Source organism: Streptopelia decaocto, assembly GCF_964273445.1.
Source record: "Streptopelia decaocto genome assembly, chromosome: 1".
Lineage (NCBI taxonomy): Eukaryota > Metazoa > Chordata > Aves > Columbiformes > Columbidae > Streptopelia > Streptopelia decaocto.
Window position 1 is genome coordinate 123,244,595 of NC_138663.1, and position 19,312 is coordinate 123,263,906.

Here is a 19,312-nt window from a genome sequence, read left to right on the forward strand (position 1 = left end):
ATAATAATAATAATAATAATAATAATAATAATAATAATAATAATAGTGTGCTGTAGAACATCCATTCATAGATGTGTTTAGCAAAATCATGTTCTGTTATGAGAGAAAATCCGTAAGTGGGTAACTTCTGTTCTGTATTTGAGAACATTATATAAAGCTATGAATGCTAAATTTAATTGTGAAGGTAGAATAAATACATACTGCATTACTGCAGTACATGAAGATACAATTTTATTTTCTGTACCATAGTTACATAGATATCAGTGCCATAACTACAAAGCATTTTATATTTAGCCTCTACTTAAATGCTCAGAGAATCCTAAAATGTAAACTGAAGCATTTTAGGTTTGATCTGGGTCTCACAGTATCATTAAATAGTATAACCTTTTTAGTTTCACTAATTTAGATAAGAAAATGAAGGAACTGAATAAAAATGTGTAGTATTCTTGTGAACTTTTTTAATATCTCTAATATCTCTATCTCTCTAAGAGAGAATGCAGAATTTGACAAGTAGTATGTGCATTTGTCTGCTCAAAATGCAGATTGTGAGGCAGATGGCTTAAGCATACGAAGCTACCCTTTCACTTATACTGAGGCATAATCTTGCAATAGCTTTATTTGGAAATAGAAAAGTTTATTTTATCATGACTTGGGAAGTGTAAAAGGCCTGGAAAAAACCAGAGCAAAGCAACAGTTGTCATTCAGAAACCAACTTCGCAATGGTGACATGTCTTTTAAAGATTCTGTGTTGTTATTAAGGAATAATTACCATTATTTTATTTCCTATCATTAATGTTGACATTGAGCAAAGAAGTATGCATTGCATATATTTAAAACAGTTAAAATTGAATCTGATTTCTTTTCCATGTTTCTATAGATTAATGCCTGAATTGCCTAAATTTGATGATGAAGATCTCAAATCTTATGGTGACGAAGAGGAGGAATTGGCATTGTGTGTATTTTTTCCTCACTTTTTTTTTAATGGTTGTTTTTCAGTATTTTTAAAATGTGTTACAAGAGTTGAGATTTGCAGCAGACAAGTTAAAACGAGATGTTAAAAGAAAAAAAATATGTGGCTATGACAATAGGGCCATAAATATTGAAAATACCCAATATAATTGGCTAAGTCTGCCTCTGTGCTAAAACTGGAAACAATATTTGCAACTGTTTTCTTGGTACAGTTGCTAAAGTGTAACATATATGCTCTACATTGTAAAATCTTTACAGAATTTTACTGGTCTGATCTATTTAGCATGTGTTCAGCTGCACAGGTAACTTCAGTTTCTTGAACCTCCAGAATTGACCTGGGTGTTTTATAGTTTAGATCTGATAAAGTCAATGTTTTGAAGAGACACTGTGGTGAATGATTTAACCTTATCCCAATGATTAATACCTTTCCTTGCTATGGAGCTGCAAAAGGCTTTCTAATCCAATGCCAAAGCCTGAACCCAACACATTCAGTGACGAGGCGATCCATTGTTCAGTTGCTGCTTTGTTGGTGTGACTCGACAAATGAAGCAAGCAAGCAAACCAGCTGTCCATGATGCTGGTTACATCAGCTCAGCCATAGACCACTTTCAGATTAAGTGATCAGGATTCAGTTTATATTTGTCTTGGAAGAGGTAAAAACACAAACTGTCCATTTCAGGAAAAAAAAAAATTAAATCTAGTACTAATGTGTGGATCTGAAAGTAACTTTTCCTGTAATAAAAGGCCCCCTTTATGTTCTACACTCCTGACTTTACTAACAGGTTTCTGGAAAGCTGTGAATATAAATGCAGTTAATGCTTTGCTCAAGATTTGAGTTTACCATGCCAGATAACATTTTTCCATAGATCACCTCCAGCAGCTCTTATGTCTGTCCTGGCCACTCAAGAACGCTTGCTAGAAGACATCCTGGAATGCATTCCGGTTGGAGAATCTGCAGTAATTCATCCCCTGAGTGATGAGTTCTGCCTTATTCTAGGATATCTTCTCACTTGGAAGTTAACCTTAGCTTTCTTCAAAGCAGCTTCTTCTCAGGTACATGTTCAGAGTCTTTTCCTTTTAACTGAATTTCTTAATGTGCTTATTTGATTTGAATCTTGAAGTTTCATCCAGCCTTTGTATTCTTTTAGTTATGTATTTCCTACCTCTGATTTTTGTGGAATTAGTGAAATTCTGAAAGCATCAATAGACTTAGGTTTCTGCACTGCAATAGTCAAGGATGGTAATGTTAGAGTACAAAGAATTAGGATTAATACATGATTTTTATTGCATTTTCAAATAAGGTTGCTACATTTTAACACATTATAATCATTAAAAATGGTGCAGAGAACTAAACAATTATTCACTTGTTCTGAATCACAGTCTTGCCTTTCCTCCCTACGGAAAGATACTATTTACAGAGTAAGCTATATTTGTTAAATCTCACCTGTATATTTTTGTTTGTTTTGTTTTTTAACACTATCAGCTGCGAGTTCTCTACTCACAATACTTCAGAAAAACTAAAAGCTTGAATAAACTGCTTTATCACTTGTTCAGGCTTATGCCTGAAAACCCTGTCTTGTCTGGGCCAACTTCAGAAGTTCCAAATAAGGACACAAAAACTTTCTTTACTGAAGAGCAACATTTAGGTGTTAAAGGTTAGTAAAAATTCTATTTGTGTGTTTGAGAGAGTTTTGATATAGTTGAAGTTTAAATATACTTTTGTGCTTAAAACAGAGATTTAGAAAATCTTTGGCTAACACTCCTCATTTGAAGCTTAACCAAAACTGAAATGTTTATGAGAAAATCAAAGAGAAAAATCCCAGGAAATGCTTAGATTATTCACTTAGGACAGAAATAATACATTGCTACTATTTGAATCCTGAATGTATACAGAGATTTCAAAATACTAAATATGTGTGATGTACTCTGGGACTTCTCCATTGCTTCTAGATACGTTTAAAATTGTAAATGGAGTTTCTATTTTTTGTTCTATTTTTATAATTAAAACAAAAATATTTTAAAGATGTATTTTTTTGATGTTTGAGACATTAAATTGTGTGTTGTTTTTGTCATGCTGTTCAGAAGACCAAGATTTAATCAGTTGTGATGAGAGAAGATATGTTAGTTTTTTTAGCTGAGAAACATGAAAATGAGAATTAGTTTTGAAAGTTGCTTCATTGAAACTGTTATTTTATGTATCTGTATAGATGTAAGCAAAGATACTGAGTTTTCATGTCTTAATTTTTTGCTTGAACATCACTGTGTTGTAGAACAATTTATCTGGATGACAGCAAGAAAGAATGACGAACATGACATCCCAAGACAAAGATTTCCCTTATCTCTTTATGCATTTCTATGGAATGCTGCAAACCTCAAATATGTTTGAAACATTGTATCGTTTGTTCACTCTGAAGTGAGCTTTTTGTCATTTCTAGAATATAAAATTATTGAGTTCTGGTTGCCCATCTGGAGTTCATCTCTAAATTAGAAGATGAATTCCCAGTTATGAAGCGTTAACCTGAGCAACACAGAAACCAGACTGATGGAGAAAGGCAGAATCAAGCAGATGCTTACAGTATAGAATGGTAGAATCATTTTGGTTGGAAGAGATGCTTAAGATCATCGAGTCCAACCATAACCTAACTCTAGCACTAAACCATGTCCCTCAGAACGTCATCCACATGTCTTTTAAACACCTCCAAGGATGCTGACTCCACCACTTCTCTGGGCAGCCTGTTCCAATGCCTGACAACCCTTTTTGTGAAGAAATTTTTCCTAATATCCAATCTAAAACTCCCCTGGCTCAACTTGAGGCCATTTCCTCTTGTCCTATCACTTGCTACTTGGGAGAAGAGACCAACACCCTCCATGCTACAACCTCCTTTCAGGCAGTTGTAGAGAGCGATCAGGTCTCCCCCCAGTCTCCTTTTCTCCAGGCTGAACTGCCCCAGTTCCCTCAGCTGCTCCTCATCAGACTTGTGCTCCAGACCCCTCACCAGCTTTGTTGCCCTTCTCTGCACTTTCTCCAGCACCTCAGTGTCTTTCTTAGGATGAGGGGCCCAAAACCGAACAACAGGATTCAAGGTGTGGCCTGGCCAGTGCTAAGTACAGTAGCAAATATAGAAGGAGCAGCATGTACGTGAAATTCTGGTTACCACAGTCACATTGGTATCAAAATTTCTGTGAGTGGTGTGGATGAACGAGCATTTGTGACTGGTGTGTTTCAACATCCTTCCTTTCCCCACCAGGGACAGGAGTCCTCTCATCCCAGATTCCACACTTGGCCTGCTCCGTGTACCGTACAACACTGAAAGACTTGCCGGCCATGGTCAGGCTCTGGTGGAACAGCTGCGAGAAACGGGTCTTCAACATTGTAGATAAATTCACAAGCAAATATGTCAGCAATGTGCTTTCGGCACAGGAAATATCTGCTGTTCAGACTAGCACGCAGTTATTTAACAGCATGACGGTTAGTAAGACCTTATGTCCTTTTCTTGATTCACTTCAGTGTTTTTGCAAACGTTTCAAGAAATGTTACTTTTCAGAACTAGATTGTACTACAGTGTTTTATATGACTGGGTTTTTGTTGTTCTAAATGACTGATGAAAACATCATTTAGCTTGGTATTGATACATTAAATTGAAGTTTATTAATGCTCTCTTTGAAAAAAAAAAATAGAATGGGGTTTAATGTGTTGGAGTAGTTGAGGTCAGTGGAAGATACTGCTATCAATATACTTCTTTTTGGTTTATTAAAAAATGTATCAATCAATAGATTGAAAAATGGCTGGTAATTTTTTTTTTTTTTGGTTTGCCAAGATATGAGTGGGTTTTTATTTTCTTTGAGAAAATGTTTCCTGGTCTAAGAAAATTATTTAATGTCTGTGGTAAAGTATTTATGGCTTTTATATATATATATATAAAGACTAGAGATGGTATGTCTCTGTGGAGCTTTTTAATACGTGCATTTTTTTCATAGGTAAAAGCTCGGTCTGCCACACGGGAAGTGATTGCTACCTATTCAGTTGATGACATATTTATTGAACTAATAATACAGCTTCCATCAAATTACCCACTGGGATCCATAACAGTGGAGAGTGGAAAGAGGGTTGGTGTGGCTGTACAGCAATGGCGTAATTGGATGCTACAGTTAAGCACGTATCTTACACATCAGGTGAGTTTAGAGAAAGCCTGTAGTTTTGAAAATGTAACAGTGCTGATAATAAAGTATACCTAGTAATGTAATACTATTTAGATGTCAAAGGACTTCATAGGATTGGTGACTCTTACCATCTGCTTTTCTCCAGATGCTGAAACAGAGAGGTAGAACTATCTGCCTAACAAGTCCTGTTAAATCCATAGCCAAAGCTGAAAATTTAGATATCTTAAGACATGGGCCAGTGTTTGCCCCATATGGCAATACCATCTCAACTATAATTTGAAAAAAAAAAAAACCAAAGACCAAAACCAACCCAGTATGTTAAATTCTCTAGGATTGGTGGTTGCTGAAATTGCATCATTTGTGGTTAGAACAAAACAAAACAGTGACTGAAAATTTTTAAATCCTCTTTTAAGTGCTTCTGAGTGCATTCTTTTTGTTGTGATGAATGCTTTCATTTCTATAGATTATTGTCTGCATTTCCTGTGTTGACTTTATAAATTGCTCACTGCATATATTGTGTATTATCTCAGATTATAAAGCCTTCAGGCTTGTTTCCTTCATGTGCTTACAAATTAACAGTAAGAATATTCTGAAGGAATTCTACAGTATTAACAGCTCTTTTGCCTCTGTTAGAATGGAAGTATTATGGAAGGCTTATCTTTGTGGAAAAACAACGTGGATAAACGTTTTGAGGGCGTTGAAGATTGTATGATCTGTTATTCAGTCATTCATAGTTCCAACTATTCTCTTCCCAAAAAAGCTTGCAGAACATGCAAGAAAAAGTTTCATTCAGCTTGCTTGGTAAGTACCTAGATTTTTTTTTTTTTTTTTAATAGGCAAAATATCCATTTATAGGTAGAACCAGAATTTCTATTGTAATACCACCAATTCTCCATTACGACATTGGAGTACCTGGGATTAACTGAACTAATAAATTATTTGTATGGATTTTTACTAAGCTGTAAGGGCATATAATAAGAGAGGGGTTGCTACACTTCACAGATAATAAGACATAAACCACTGCATGTACATAGGGCATAGCAACAGCATCTTGTTGCTAACAGCTCAGCTATGGGAATATAAAAGTTTAAATTTAGATTTATGCAGCACACTCTTTAGTAAACTATGCTGATCTGGATAGTTAACATTTAACTACATCCAAGTCATCATGGGCATTGGTTGTATGGTTACAGAGTATACTGGAACAGGTTGGCATCTGTATGGCCAGACAATACAGGAAATATTGCTGCTCTAAAACCATTATCTTTTCATTCTAAAATGAGACTAGACAAGAGTTCATTTGTGTCAGGTTTTTTAGAATAAAACTGCAGTATTGTGTGTGTGTGTGTGTGTGTGTGTGTAAAATATGTATATACATATAGAAGTGGAAAGGTGTGTTTTTACCTTTCTTTTTAAAGTATAGTTAATATTTCGATAGTTGTATTCATTCGCAAATCATGTTCGTTACTGGCATTCTTTGATATGCAGCTTGCATCCGTATATTAAACAGTTGTATTTCTCTTTCAGTACAAATGGTTCACATCCAGCAACAAATCCACCTGTCCACTCTGTCGAGAGACATTTTTCTGAAATAAAACGGTCTTTCTTCTTCCTGTGGGCTAAGTAATAAATTAAGAGGAGGCAATAAACTGTATGTTGAAAGAAGCTAACTTGGAATAATGTCATTTCCTTTAAATTCTTGGCTAGTAGGATGACGACACATACTTACCTCTGGACTGTTTTTTGTAAGTTTGAAGATTCTTCTTTGATATAAATAAATACAGAAGAATAATTTATTTTCATTTGTATATTTTTAAGGTATTCAGATATGTTAAAAATTCAGAAATAATGCAGAGTTATGTCAAAAAAGTGGTGTTTAATCCACAGCATGGTTGATGAAAACCTCTTATTTTAGTTATATTCTAACATGGTATTATGCACTTAACCCAGATCCTGCCTCTTAATGTAACAGGTGAATTTAACATAGGTGGTGTAAAGTCTCAGGTTTTTTTATGATAGTGCGTTCATAATAGTTCTTATGGGAAAAAATGTTGTTGCTGTTAGACATTAAGGCATGGAACTAGAGTGATAACCTTATGTTAAGGCATAAAATTTAAACATAGTATACTTTAACATGTTTATAAGGTGAGCTTTCACCTTCAACAGTCTTGTTTTCCCAAAAAACCTCAGCCATCCAGCACCCTAAAAACATGAAAACTTAGAAGCCCAAGTAAGTAGAATGAGTACAATCATTCCTGCATGACAAACACTACCTATTTAGTGACCATTGACATTTAAATTAAGAGAAAGCGTGCACACCGATCAATTCTTGTTTTCATTACTTCAGTTAATATCTTAATTGGGTGGCAAATTACCTATCGCTGAATGTATGCTGTCCTTCCACTGCCCCATAAGAATGACTCTGAACATGACAAATGCATCAGAATATAATATTGTCTTAAACTACATTTTTTCATGCTTTTTTTTTTAACAGCAGTAGCATACTAATATATTCCAACTTGGGTGGCATTTGTGGCGAAAAGTCAATATTGAAATGTCAATAAAATGAGAGGAATAAATTACTTTGATCAATCTCTGTAGTCTCTGGATTGCTGTCTGTGTGTGATAAACTCTCAGAAATCAATACTATAAATTTCCAGATGACAAGTTTATAGCGTACTCAATTGGCTATACCTCAATAGCTGGCTTTGTTTTATTTGTTTGTTTTTGTGTGTGTTTGGGTTTTTTTTTTTTTTTTTTAGATTCTTTTTTTTTTCAAAGTTGGTCTCTTTTGAGGTGACAGCTCCAGAAATTATTTTAGGTGTTGATAAGTCTGTATTAACAGGTAGGACTGGCTTTCCAGAAGAGAACTTTCCCAATGTTTTTTGAGAGAGAATTGAAAGAATTTAGAAGTGGTATTGAAAAGGTCCAACTGAAAACACAGATTAAGGAGCAAGGTGTATTGTTTTCATAATTACTGATACTAAACCTCCAGGAATATCTCTATTGCTGCACTTTGTTTCAGACAAGGCTGGTTGTTCTAAGCGATTTATTTGCAAGTTCAGTAACTGATCTGAAGACTAGTTGTGGTTAACCAGGTATTAATTGCAAAGAGACACCTTAAACTCTTCCACCAGGCACTAACTTGCAAACTGTCTACTTGGAACACAGTTGTGGAGAGCTCGTCTTGGTTCTTCTAGAACAAAGAAGTGTGGGCACTTGCAAAGCAGCGGCAAGCATGTCTTTTGACACTGGTACTTGCTGACAGAGCAGTGCCCAGGGGCCCGGGGGAGCAGTTATTCCAAATGGAAGAATCAACAAAGTCCTGAGTCTTGCCTCACTTTGGTCAATGAAACACATTTTTTTAGACTCAGTAGTTTCAAGTACTAGAATTTCTTGTCTATAGCATAAATGTTGAGTAGCATCCTCAACATTGACTGAGTCTTCCCGCTAAATCCTCCTACTGCATGTTTGTGTTCACATTCATGCTTATAAAAACAATTTGACAGAAAAGTTACTGAAAGGGATGTATTAGCTGTGTTTGAGTTGTTGAATTGCAGTGTTGCTCTTCAGTAGTCTTCTAAGCTGGGGAATGGTGACTCTTAGGATATGTCAGACTGCACGCTCCTTGTTATCCAGTCCTTTTTGCGTCTTCTTCAGGATGGTATGAGCAACAACTTTTATGCCAGAGCACTGTAAGTTGACTTTTGACGTGTATCAGTCAAAAGCAGCTGCTCATTCCATTGTGGTAAAAATACCTCAAATGGTCTAGCCAGGTTTGCAGTCACATGTTCTGCAAACAGTTCCTACCCTTCTTATGCCTTATTCTGCCTGTCCAAAGCCTCCTGTTTTCAGTCTCTTGGAGAAATTTTTTGGGTGGTCAGATGAAAACATGGAAGAAGTTTTAATGTTTGTACAGGCTGGGTAAGTACAGTGGTGTAAGTTTAGTTCTGAAGTCTGAAATGGAATAGTCTTTCCAATGCCTCAGCATCTTAACAAAAAATCCTTGGACCTGAGTCCCCATAGGAGAACCAGCTAACCGTTTATCATAACATCAGGTAAAATTTCTGTTGACACAAAGTGTTAAAGGTCATTTCTTTGAAAGCATTCTCCCAGACAGCACTAGTGATGCTGCATACATACCCGAACCGTCTCTACCTTTCTGCTACATGTGAGCAAAACATCTTCCTCATAGGACTCCGCCCACTGCACATCTCCTAATGCTGCTGGGACAACGCTGTAATAGCCCCTTCTGTGGGCAGTGGGAGGAAGCTGCAGAGGAAAGTTCTTCATCAGGGTCTGGGGGTCAGGAAATCGCTTCCTCTATTGGATAGCGATTTTGAGAGTGGACTTCTGTTCCACTTCTCTACTCATAGTAATTGTTTTCAGCTACATAGCCTTCTTAATACCATCTGTGTTTTTTTTCCTCCATAACATCATTCCATGGATAAGAACTCTTCATCTAATCCACATCTCTGTGATTCTATAATTTAATGAAATGTAACAAGGGCAAGAGTAGAGTCTTGCATCTGGGCAGGAACAACTCCAGGTTCCAGTATAAGTTGGGGAAGGACCTATTAGAGAGCAGTGTAGGGGAAAGGGACCTGGGAGTTCTGGTGAACAGCAGGATGACCATGAGCCAGCACTGTGCCCTTGTGGCCAGGAAGGCCAGTGGCATCCCGGGGTGTATTAGAAAGGGGGGTGGTTAGTAGGCTGAGAGAGGTTCTCCTTGCCCTCTACTCTGCCCTGGTGAGACCGCATCTGGAATATTGTATGCAGTTCTGGGCCCCTCAGTTCAAGAAGGACAGGGAACTGCTGGAGAGAGTCCAGCCACAAAGATGATTAAGGGAGTGGAGCATCTCCCTTATGAGGAAAGGCTGAGGGAGCTGGGTCTCTTTAGCTTGGAAGAGAGGAGACTGAGGGGTGACCTCATTAATGTTTACAAATATATAAAGGGTGAGTGTCACGAGGACAGAATCAGGCTCTTCTCCGTGATAACCAATGATAGGACAAGGGGCAACGGGTATAAACTGAAACACAGGAGGTTCCATTTAAATTTGAGAAGAAACTTCTCAGTGAGGTTAACAGAACACTGGAACAGGCTGCCCAGGGAGGCTGTGGAGTTTCCGTCTCTGGAGACATTCAAAACCCACCTGGACACATTTCTGTGTAACCTCATCTAGGTGTTCCTGCTCAGGCAGGGGGATTGGTCTAGATCATCTTTTGAGGTCACTTCCAATCCTTAACATTCTGTGATTCTGTGATCACCATCGTAGTACCCTCCTTGTAAAATTGCATAAAAGGGAGCACAATCACTACAGTATTTTGCCCAGAAGACTAGAGAGTAAGAGCTTGCCTTTGTCCTTACTACAGAAACAAATTCAGTAATTGTGCCTTAGAGAGTAATTGTGCAAAAGTGCCCAATACTACGTCACAATGAGTAACACTCTTCCAAATATTCATTTAAACTCTGTACAGGTATAGACTATCTCTTAAAACAGATGAATTATATCAAGTACCTCATTTTAATAAGACACAATGAAAAAAAATATACAAATACCTGTTTATAGAACAAAAAGTCTTCAGTGCTTAAGTGCAAATGCAACAAGGTGTGGCATTTCACCGTTCCCCCTCAACAGTCCTGTGGATAGTCAGAGGACAACTGCACCTCTGACAGCAGGTAACAGCGGGTTAACATCCAGAATAAAAATAAATACAGAGTCTTGATCAGAGGATACACCTTAAGAGGGTGAAAATCCTGGATTAACAATTCATTTGACAACTCTGTGTTCAACTTTCTCCATGGCTAGTATCTGGAAGGTTAAGAACAGTTATCAAGACTTCTTGAATTTGAGGATAGTAAGTATCTCTTGTCCTGCTTGCCTGGAAAGTACCTGTGTGCCTTCTAAGCCACATTTCTTCATTGTTTCCAGAATTTCATCTGTAATTGAAAGTGCAATGTTACAACTGAGTTTATACAGAAGTCAGCTACAAAAGGCGGTGCTCATGCATCTGGCAAATATAAGTGGTAAAGCAAAGATTATAAACTGTGTCTTCTTATTCTTTCAGACAGTACTTTTAATGCAAAGTAGTCTTCCACCAGGGACAAATAAAGTTTACAATTTACTAACTTAGGTTCTGTGTGTAGTTATTGTTAATAGCAATTAACTATTCAGTTATAAAGCTGATTTGTAGAAGATGAAATTTGTAGTGCCTTTTCCCAAAAGCTGCCTAATCAATCACACGTGAAAAAACAATCTTCTTGAAACTACTTGATAATGTATAGCCATTAAGCATTAGATCAGAAGCAGCAAGTCCCACTCTCTTCTCCATGCATGTCAAAAGCAAAGACAACACTTCTAACTAAAAGCTTTTGCCCTTTAAGTTTGCACCACCATTCACTTTAATGAGAAAGGGCTGGCCTGGCTTCATTACTTAGTTGAGAAGATTTACAGTCACCTTTCACTCTTGCAAAGCTGCTGGGCTCAGAACCTGCAAATTACCGTTTTCCAAATGAGTGTAGGGTGTTCTTAGTTTTGGTAAATTTGCTTATATTTTTGGTCTACCTTACCACACACTCGATGCACAAGGCATGAATTCAGAGAAAAAATTCCAAGAAGCATCAGGTTATGTAAAAGTCCCTCTGCAGATTAGACACCCACACAAACTTGAAAGATGAGAAGCAGAAGAGTCCACTGGGATGCCACAGTTTGTGTGAAGCCTGCAGATACATCCTGGCCAGCTACAGGATTTGTAAATAATGACCTAGGAGACCTACATGAATTTCAGTAAATGCTGTCAGTCTTCAACTGGCTGCTGTCACATGTTGGATTCAACTGATGTTATGCATTACTTCTTTACTGAAGTCTAATAACCTAGAAACACTGCTACAATCAACATTTTGATCAATACCATGTTAAATGTGATTTGGCATATTTAAGGGTCCAAGGAAAATTATCACCTGGATGATTTTCTTTAATTGTGACCAAGTAGAATAATCCTCCTGCTGAAAGTAGGTCTGGTACTAATGGAAAAACTCTATCCATTACTTCTCTGCCCTTTTTACCGCCAGCCCAGGATGCCTCTATACCGTGGCTTTCCACCTAAGAAGAATGAAAGCAAAGGTTGTCTTAACACAGAATAGCAGAGGCGTCAGTGGTACTTGTAAGAGAAACATCACCATAACATCTAGTTTTAGGTGTCTGCCATTAGAAATCTGATGACTTTGATTCAGCAGATTTGTTCATGCAGTAGAATTACTTCAAAACTATTTCCCACATGATGAACATCTTACTTCTGTTTCAAGTTCCATTCTTAAACTAAATTAAAAGAACTACATTTTGTCACATGCTTTGTATATATTTTCTTGTAATGTTTTATGCTCCACTCCCTTAATCATCTTTGTTGCTCTGTGCTGGACTCTCTCCAGCAGTTCCCCGTCCTTGAACTGAGGGGCCCAGAACTGGACACAATATTCCAGATGTGGTCTCACCAGGGCAGAGCAGAGGGGCAGGAGAACCTCCCTCGACCTGCTAACCAACCCCCTTCTAATACACCCCAGGATGCCATTGGCCTTCCTGGCCACAAGGGCACAGTGCTGGCTCATGGTCATCCTGCTGTCCACCAGGACCCCCAGGTCCCTTTCCCCTACACTGCTCTCCAACAGGTTGTTCCCCAACTTACACTAGAACCTGGGGTTGTTCCTGCCCAGATGCAAGACTCTACACTTGCCCTTGTTATATTTCATTAAATATTTCCCCGCCCAACTCTCCAGCCTGTCCAGGTCCCACTGGATGGCAGCACAGCCTTCTGGCGTGTCAGCTACTCCTCCCAGCTTAGTGTCATCAGCAAACTTGCTGACAGTGCACTCTATTGCCTCGTCCAAGTTGTTGATGAATATATTGAATAATACTGGTCCCAGTACTGACCCTTGAGGCACTCCACTAGATACAGGCCTCCAACTAGACTCTGCCTCATTGGCCATAACTCTCTGGCTTCTTTCCTTCAGCCAGTTCATAGTCCACCTCACTACTCGATCATCTAGACCAAATGTCAAATGCTGTGAGGATGCTGTGGGAGACTGTGTCAAAGGCTTTACTGAAATCAAGGTAGACCACATCCACTGCTCTGCCATCATCTATCCACCTCGTTATGTCCTCATAAAAGGCGATGAGGTTGGTCAAGCATGACTTACCCTTGGTGAAGCCATGTTGACTGCCCCAGAGTGTATTTATTTTGCAGGAAACAAATGCATTTTCCATTTAAAGTCTCCTATAAGAATACCTTAGCGTGCCTAACAGAAGCCTTACATGGTTTATACTTGATGAAGAAACTAGGTATCGAGAAACAGCAGCTAGCACTCCTTATTCCCACATAGTCTTTACAAGCTACTCTGGTAAATAATTTTCACTATAACAGTGTTACAACAGTGCTGGTCCTACAAGATCCTTGAAAAAAAAAAAACCCTGACATCTGTCCTCTGACAGAGAAATACCATTTTTATTGTGCATTTAAAATTTTTCCTACCTCTTCAGAAGGTGTTACCACATATGGTGGATTAAATACCAGTAGATCAACCTTCCCATTTAATCTTGGAGACAGACCTTCAACCTATAGATTAAGGTGATGATCCTTTTATAATTTTTCATTTTTTAGACAGAAAGAATGCAAACATTTTGTAAAAATACAGTTACATAGTGTTGGATATTCCAAGCATTTCAGACTGACTCAAGAATACTAAACTTTACATTCTATGTGCAAGAGCAGCATTGAGAAGGACCTGTGTATAGCAGAACAATTTCAATAATCTGAAGACTGTGTTATATATGGGATGTAGAAGAACAAGAGACACATATGCAGACACAAAGATAGTACTTTATTCTTGCTCAGTTCAGAATTCAGGTTAGATATGAAAGAATTTTGAATTTATCACCGGTTAACATTTGTTACCCAAAATGACCAAGTTGTGACAACTGAAGTTTAGTTCTCAAGTATGACCAGTTGTTCACTTATTTTAGATCACATTTATTGTTGCCGATCTTCATCTTTTATAAACACATATAATCATGGTATTTTAAACAAAGATCTTGCTAAAGAGATGAGAAACTTAGCTTTTCTCCCTATCAAATTTTGTAAGAAACAAAAAGTAACAACATACACAGTTCCTAATCAGAAAGAGCTGAGAACCAAGAACTGCAGAGCATTAGAGCAAGGGTTATGATAATGTCAGGTAGAGTTCCTTGTGCAGGATTTTCCAAACTATATGTAAATAATTTATTTTTAAAATTATTCTATGTATTTTTAAAGCTTAAATTTGAATTTTAGAGCTTAAGTAGTTTGTTTTTCCCTTCTTTCAGAAACACTTTGACATTTTGTTGTTATCTTTTTTCATCCATGCTTATTAAAATGACAACGTTTGTTCTGGACTGTATGGCTAATTTTCAGTATCTCTAATAAGTATTAAAAATTACAAAAACTATAAAGAAGAGACATCTACCTTACCAAGTCAGTAATGACTGGCTGAAGGTGAACGTTGTTAAGCAGAGCTGTCTCCAGTGTACAGTAAGCTGCCACCGGGTTGATATCGGTACATCTACAATCAAAATATTATGAAATATAAATTGCTGGCTACTGTATCTACAAGTTTAAGCCTGTGAGCTTCAAACTAATTCATGTTCAATGAAAATATCTTTTCCAGCATTCTCTGCTTTGCAAGTAAATTAAAAAAAAAAAAAAAAAAAAAGCCAGTAAAATAAACACAATATATTAGCAGCTAAACGACTCAACACTATACTGGAAGTTTTAATGACTGTCTGAAAGGTGAAGTACAGGATCGCCTTTTCAATGCTCTGCATAAATAAATATGCATACAAGTCTAATAAAATTCAGCTACTACCAACATTCAGGTAACTAGCATTATGTCATCAGACCTCAGTAAGACTAGCCAGTGGCTAAAATTTAGGCTTCAACCCAGCAAACAAAAGCGTAAGCTTAGCAATTTGTTTAAGAAGTGGGAAAATGGAATTCTAGTTGCACCGCTAAATTGTTACAGAACCCGAAGGAAATAGTTTAGGCTCTCTTTGCTATGATTTCCATATCTGCAGAACTGAGTCTACAACTACCCGAAAGGAGACTGTAGCATGGAGGGTGTTGGTTTCTTCTCCCAATTAACAAGTGATAGGACAAGAAGAAACGGCCTCAAGTTGCATAAAGGGAGGTTTAGATTGGATATTAGGAAAAAATTATTCATGGAGAGGGTTGTCAGGCATTGGAACAGGCTGCCCAGGGACGTGGTGGAGTCACCATCCCTGGAGGTGTTTAAAAGATGTGTAGATGAGGTTCTTAGGGACATGGTTTAGTGCTAGAGTTAGGTTATGGTTGGACTCCATGATCTTGAGGGTCTCTTTCAACCGAAATGATTCTATGATTTCTTTGTGAAAAGCCTAGCTTTTAAAAGGTGGAAAAGTATATATGTGAGAACTATGTATTCTTTATTATTGCATGCAAAGTTTAAGGAAGTCCTGTTATACTTACATGTACAGTGCACTGGATCCAATAATGGAAGAAGCTAGAAAAGTTGAAACCACACCAGATCCACATCCTATTTCAAGGCAGATCTCAACTCTAAAGAGAGAAAACTCTGGATAACTTTTATTTGTAACATGTAAGAGCACCTGCAACAGATGCAGAATTAGTCAAGACAGTGTTATGAAACCTTCTGCCCCTCTTCCAAAAATGCTGAAATCCTTGCTGATCATACAACCTTCAAAGCCCACATTATGTTGCCTGTTTCATAATAGCTGCCAGGCCTACTTGTGCCCATAGACAGTTCCTGGCTATCACAAGCCACTTTGGAAAACACATGTATTTTCCCCCATCTAACATTAAAGTTTCCATTAACTACACAATCTCAACAGTACAGGCTACAGTTCTAAAGCATTTATTACACATTTATTGCAGCAGGACTGAACTCCAACAGAAGTTACAGAAGATCACTGTGAAGCTACACCAACGAAAGCAAATCTTGAACACAGAGTACCTCAGGGGAGTTTCAGCCAGCCCTGGACAAACAGCAGTGGCAGGTAGTTTCAAAATAATCACTCATAAGATACGACTCCTTTGGTGATTTCTACAGCATGTTTCAAAAAGATGGACCTTATTTGAAATATATTCTGTTTTTCCATGTTTTTGAAACACCAAGTATACCGGTTACAGTTGTGCGGACATACTTCAGCTGTGGAGATGACCGGCACTGGGCAGCAACCTGAGCAGATACGCAAATCCTACAGATTCTGCAGCCTTGACACACTGACATTTTACCACAAATATGTGCAGCTGCCACCAAAATAACTATAACAGAATCACAGAATGTTAAGGATTGGAAGGGACCTCAAAAGATCACCCAGTCCAATCCCCCTGCCGGAGCAGGAACACTGAGATGAGGTTACACAGGAAGGTGTCCAGGCGGGTTTTGAATGTCTCCAGAGAAGAAGACTCCACAACCCCCCTGGGCAGCCTGTTCCAGTGTCTGTCACCCTCACTAAGGAGAAGTTTCTTCTCATATTTAAGTGGAACCTCCCGTGTTCCAGTTTGTACCCATTGCCCCTTGTCCTATCATTGGTTGTCACTGAGAAGAGCCTGGCTCCATCCTCATGACATTCACCCTTTACATATTTATAAACATTAATAAGGTCACCCCTCAGTCTCCTCCAAACTAAAAAGCTCCAACTCCCTCAGCCTTTCCTCATAAGGGAGATGTTCTTAATTCCTTAATCATCTTTGTTGCCCTGCGCTGGACTCTCTCCAGCAGTTCTTTGTCCTTCTTGAACTGAGGGGCCCAGAACTGGACACATTATTCCAGATGCGGTCTCACCAGGGGAAGGAGGACCTCTCTCGACCTACTAACCACCCCCCTTCTAATACACCCCAGGATGCCCCGTTCTACTCCCCGCTCTGCTCACAGCGGGAAGACGTCACCCACCTCCCCGCATGGGTTGAGACCCGATGAGCAGCTGTAAGCAACACACCCCGGGGACAAGCGGCTGCGGGACTCGACGGCCCCTACCCGGCGTTCGAACACCCCGGGCCCGAGTGACGCGGCTCCTCCCGCTCCACGCCCGCACGGAAGCCGTTAGCACCGCCCTCCCGGCCCTGGCGGCACGCGCTGGCCCCGCCCCCTCCCCCTCAATTGGCCGCCCCCGGGAACTGCTCCCGCCCCTCTCCTCCCCGACGCGCCTACCGAGCCTCCCGCAGCCGATCCGCGTCCTGCTCCAAGGCATCCAGCAGCAGGAAGGTGTCCTCGGCCGGCTCGTACACATCGCCGAAGGGCCCGTCCGGCCCCACGTGGTCGTACCGCGGGGTCGGCAGCGCGGGAGCCGCCATGCCGTCTCCGTTCCGCTCCGCGGCGCGCATGCGCAGGCGCGCCCCTCCGGCCTGGCCTGACCCAAGCGCGCTGCGCGGCCGGCGCGCTGACGTCGCGACAGTCAGTCTGGTGCCCGCGCGGGGCTCCCGCGCCACCGACACCGCCAATGGGAGGCCGCCAGCTTGGCCCCGCCCCTAGCGCGGATCTAACGGCTGCTGTCGACGGTAGTGGTGGCGCCTTGGTCTCGGTGTCAGTGAAGCTCCGGCCTTGTCTTCCTGTGGAGACTGCCGTTCTCATGAAACTCCAACGTCAGGTTTCACCGTACTGATTCAACTGATCCAACACTAAAAATCTTCACTGTGTCAGTGTGCATAGGGATCCCCACAGCAGGTGACCTGGCCATCCATGAAGACTGATGCAAGAGGAGCTTACTACTTATTACCTTTGCTCCACACAACAAAACACAAACGAGCAAACAAATTTATTTTAAATGTAGGAGAGAGAAACGTCTGTGTTCACTTATTAATGCACTGAACGCTCGCTGAGAGAATGTCTAGGTCAATGAAGGAAAAGGGTGATGCTAATAAACAGGCCTGAATCTTAAAACATAATTTTTGCAATAATTTTGGAGATCATCAGTTTTGGGAAAATATGAAAACAAACTAACAAAAAGAACATGACTAATCCAGTAGATTAAGCTTTATTATCTTAAGTACATTTAAGGATTTAGTTGGGTTTTGTTTGCTAGTCTCCATTTTTGGCTCTGGAACAAAGGAAAGATATCCAATTTCCATTTTTCACTTGCAACTCTAGGTAACCTCTGTAAAACAGAGGGTGTCCTCCATTCATGCAGAAGAACTTGATTTTCGAGCAGCTCATAGTTCATAAATGGAGCTAACTCATTTTTGACTAGGTTTATTCTGTTTAGTTCCATAACCACCATGGGCCAACTTTGCATAGGAATATAGGAAAACACAGAAAGTGCTTTATGGGAGGGTCTCATCCTTTACCCTCCATTGCAAAGAACTGTGAAATAGATACTTTGTCCTGAAAGTTCATAGTTCATCTATTCCACATACCCTTGAGGAAAAAATGATGTCATCAATATACTCAGTCCTTGCAGTAGCAAGAAATTTGTTCAGGTGAATTTTTTCAGAGGAAGGACTATGTCTGCACACTGGAGACCCACACACATAAAAATACATATATATTAAAAAAAAATCAGCAAATGCTGAATCTCTGGGATTCTTATAGCAGGGGACAATTCCATTCTCACGGCAGAGGTGGTGACTGCTGTTACCTGGCCCGAGTGCTGGACACCAGCTCAGCAGTCAGGTATCTGGAAGATTTAGCTGAAAATTCAGTATTAGTGCATCGTGCTTTATATCTGCCCTTACTGTGGCCCTCCTTTGACATTTCCAAGTAAAATCAACATGCTACTCTTTAGCCTCAAAGCCAATGCTTTTTCATGTAAACAATGGAAATTATGGGGAATCATAATTAATATACGAGAAATACATGAAAAGATTTATGATCAGCCAGTAGTAAGCAAGTGTCCTTCTTTATGTCTGGGATTTTGGGGTAAGCCAGTGGAAACAGATATCCAGAAACTAATAATCAGAGATCTAAATATGAGGTATTAACTAAAGGATCATTTTTGTCCCATCACAGGAATGAAACCATCGAGGTTTATCCTTGCTCCACTGTCTGGCTTGTAAAGCAATTCTAGAAACTCATAAGTTCAGAAAACTTCAAATTTCAGAGTGAATTTGTTCTTTGACCTGATCTTGTATTACCTTTTAGTTTTAAATGTGCTCTTCT

The 19,312-nt window shown here is 39.3% G+C and overlaps 2 protein-coding genes across 5 annotated transcripts in view; one reads left to right on the forward strand and one right to left on the reverse strand.

Moving 5' to 3' along the window:
- The window catches only part of LTN1 (listerin E3 ubiquitin protein ligase 1), a 30,352-nt gene extending 22,628 nt beyond the window's left edge, over nt 1–7,724 (forward strand). The window contains exons 24-30 of one of the 3 annotated variants that reach the window (XM_082044848.1): nt 878–952; nt 1,836–2,022; nt 2,453–2,624; nt 4,197–4,438; nt 4,948–5,142; nt 5,764–5,931; nt 6,658–7,724. In XM_082044848.1, the coding sequence (XP_081900974.1) occupies nt 878–952; nt 1,836–2,022; nt 2,453–2,624; nt 4,197–4,438; nt 4,948–5,142; nt 5,764–5,931; nt 6,658–6,720 (1,102 nt within the window). In that variant the 3' untranslated portion in view covers nt 6,721–7,724. The other 2 variants (XM_082044849.1, XM_082044850.1) reach the window with 2 other exon arrangements.
- Nucleotides 7,725–7,866: 142 nt separating this feature from the next.
- HEMK2 (HemK methyltransferase 2, ETF1 glutamine and histone H4 lysine) lies at nt 7,867–17,621 on the reverse strand. 2 transcript variants are annotated; one of them, XM_082044875.1, is made up of 6 exons: nt 17,369–17,618; nt 15,664–15,753; nt 14,632–14,722; nt 13,657–13,740; nt 12,092–12,233; nt 7,867–11,071 (listed from the first exon to the last, which is right to left on the reverse strand). In XM_082044875.1, exons 1-6 carry the CDS (start codon nt 17,539–17,541, stop codon nt 10,965–10,967), a joined length of 687 nt encoding a protein of 228 aa, XP_081901001.1. In that variant the 5' UTR covers nt 17,542–17,618; the 3' UTR covers nt 7,867–10,964. The 2 variants fall into 2 exon arrangements, with proteins under 2 accessions (XP_081901001.1, XP_081901002.1); XM_082044876.1 differs by lacking the exon at nt 13,657–13,740 and having other exon boundaries at nt 17,369–17,621.
- Between the last annotated feature and the right edge of the window lie 1,691 nt (nt 17,622–19,312).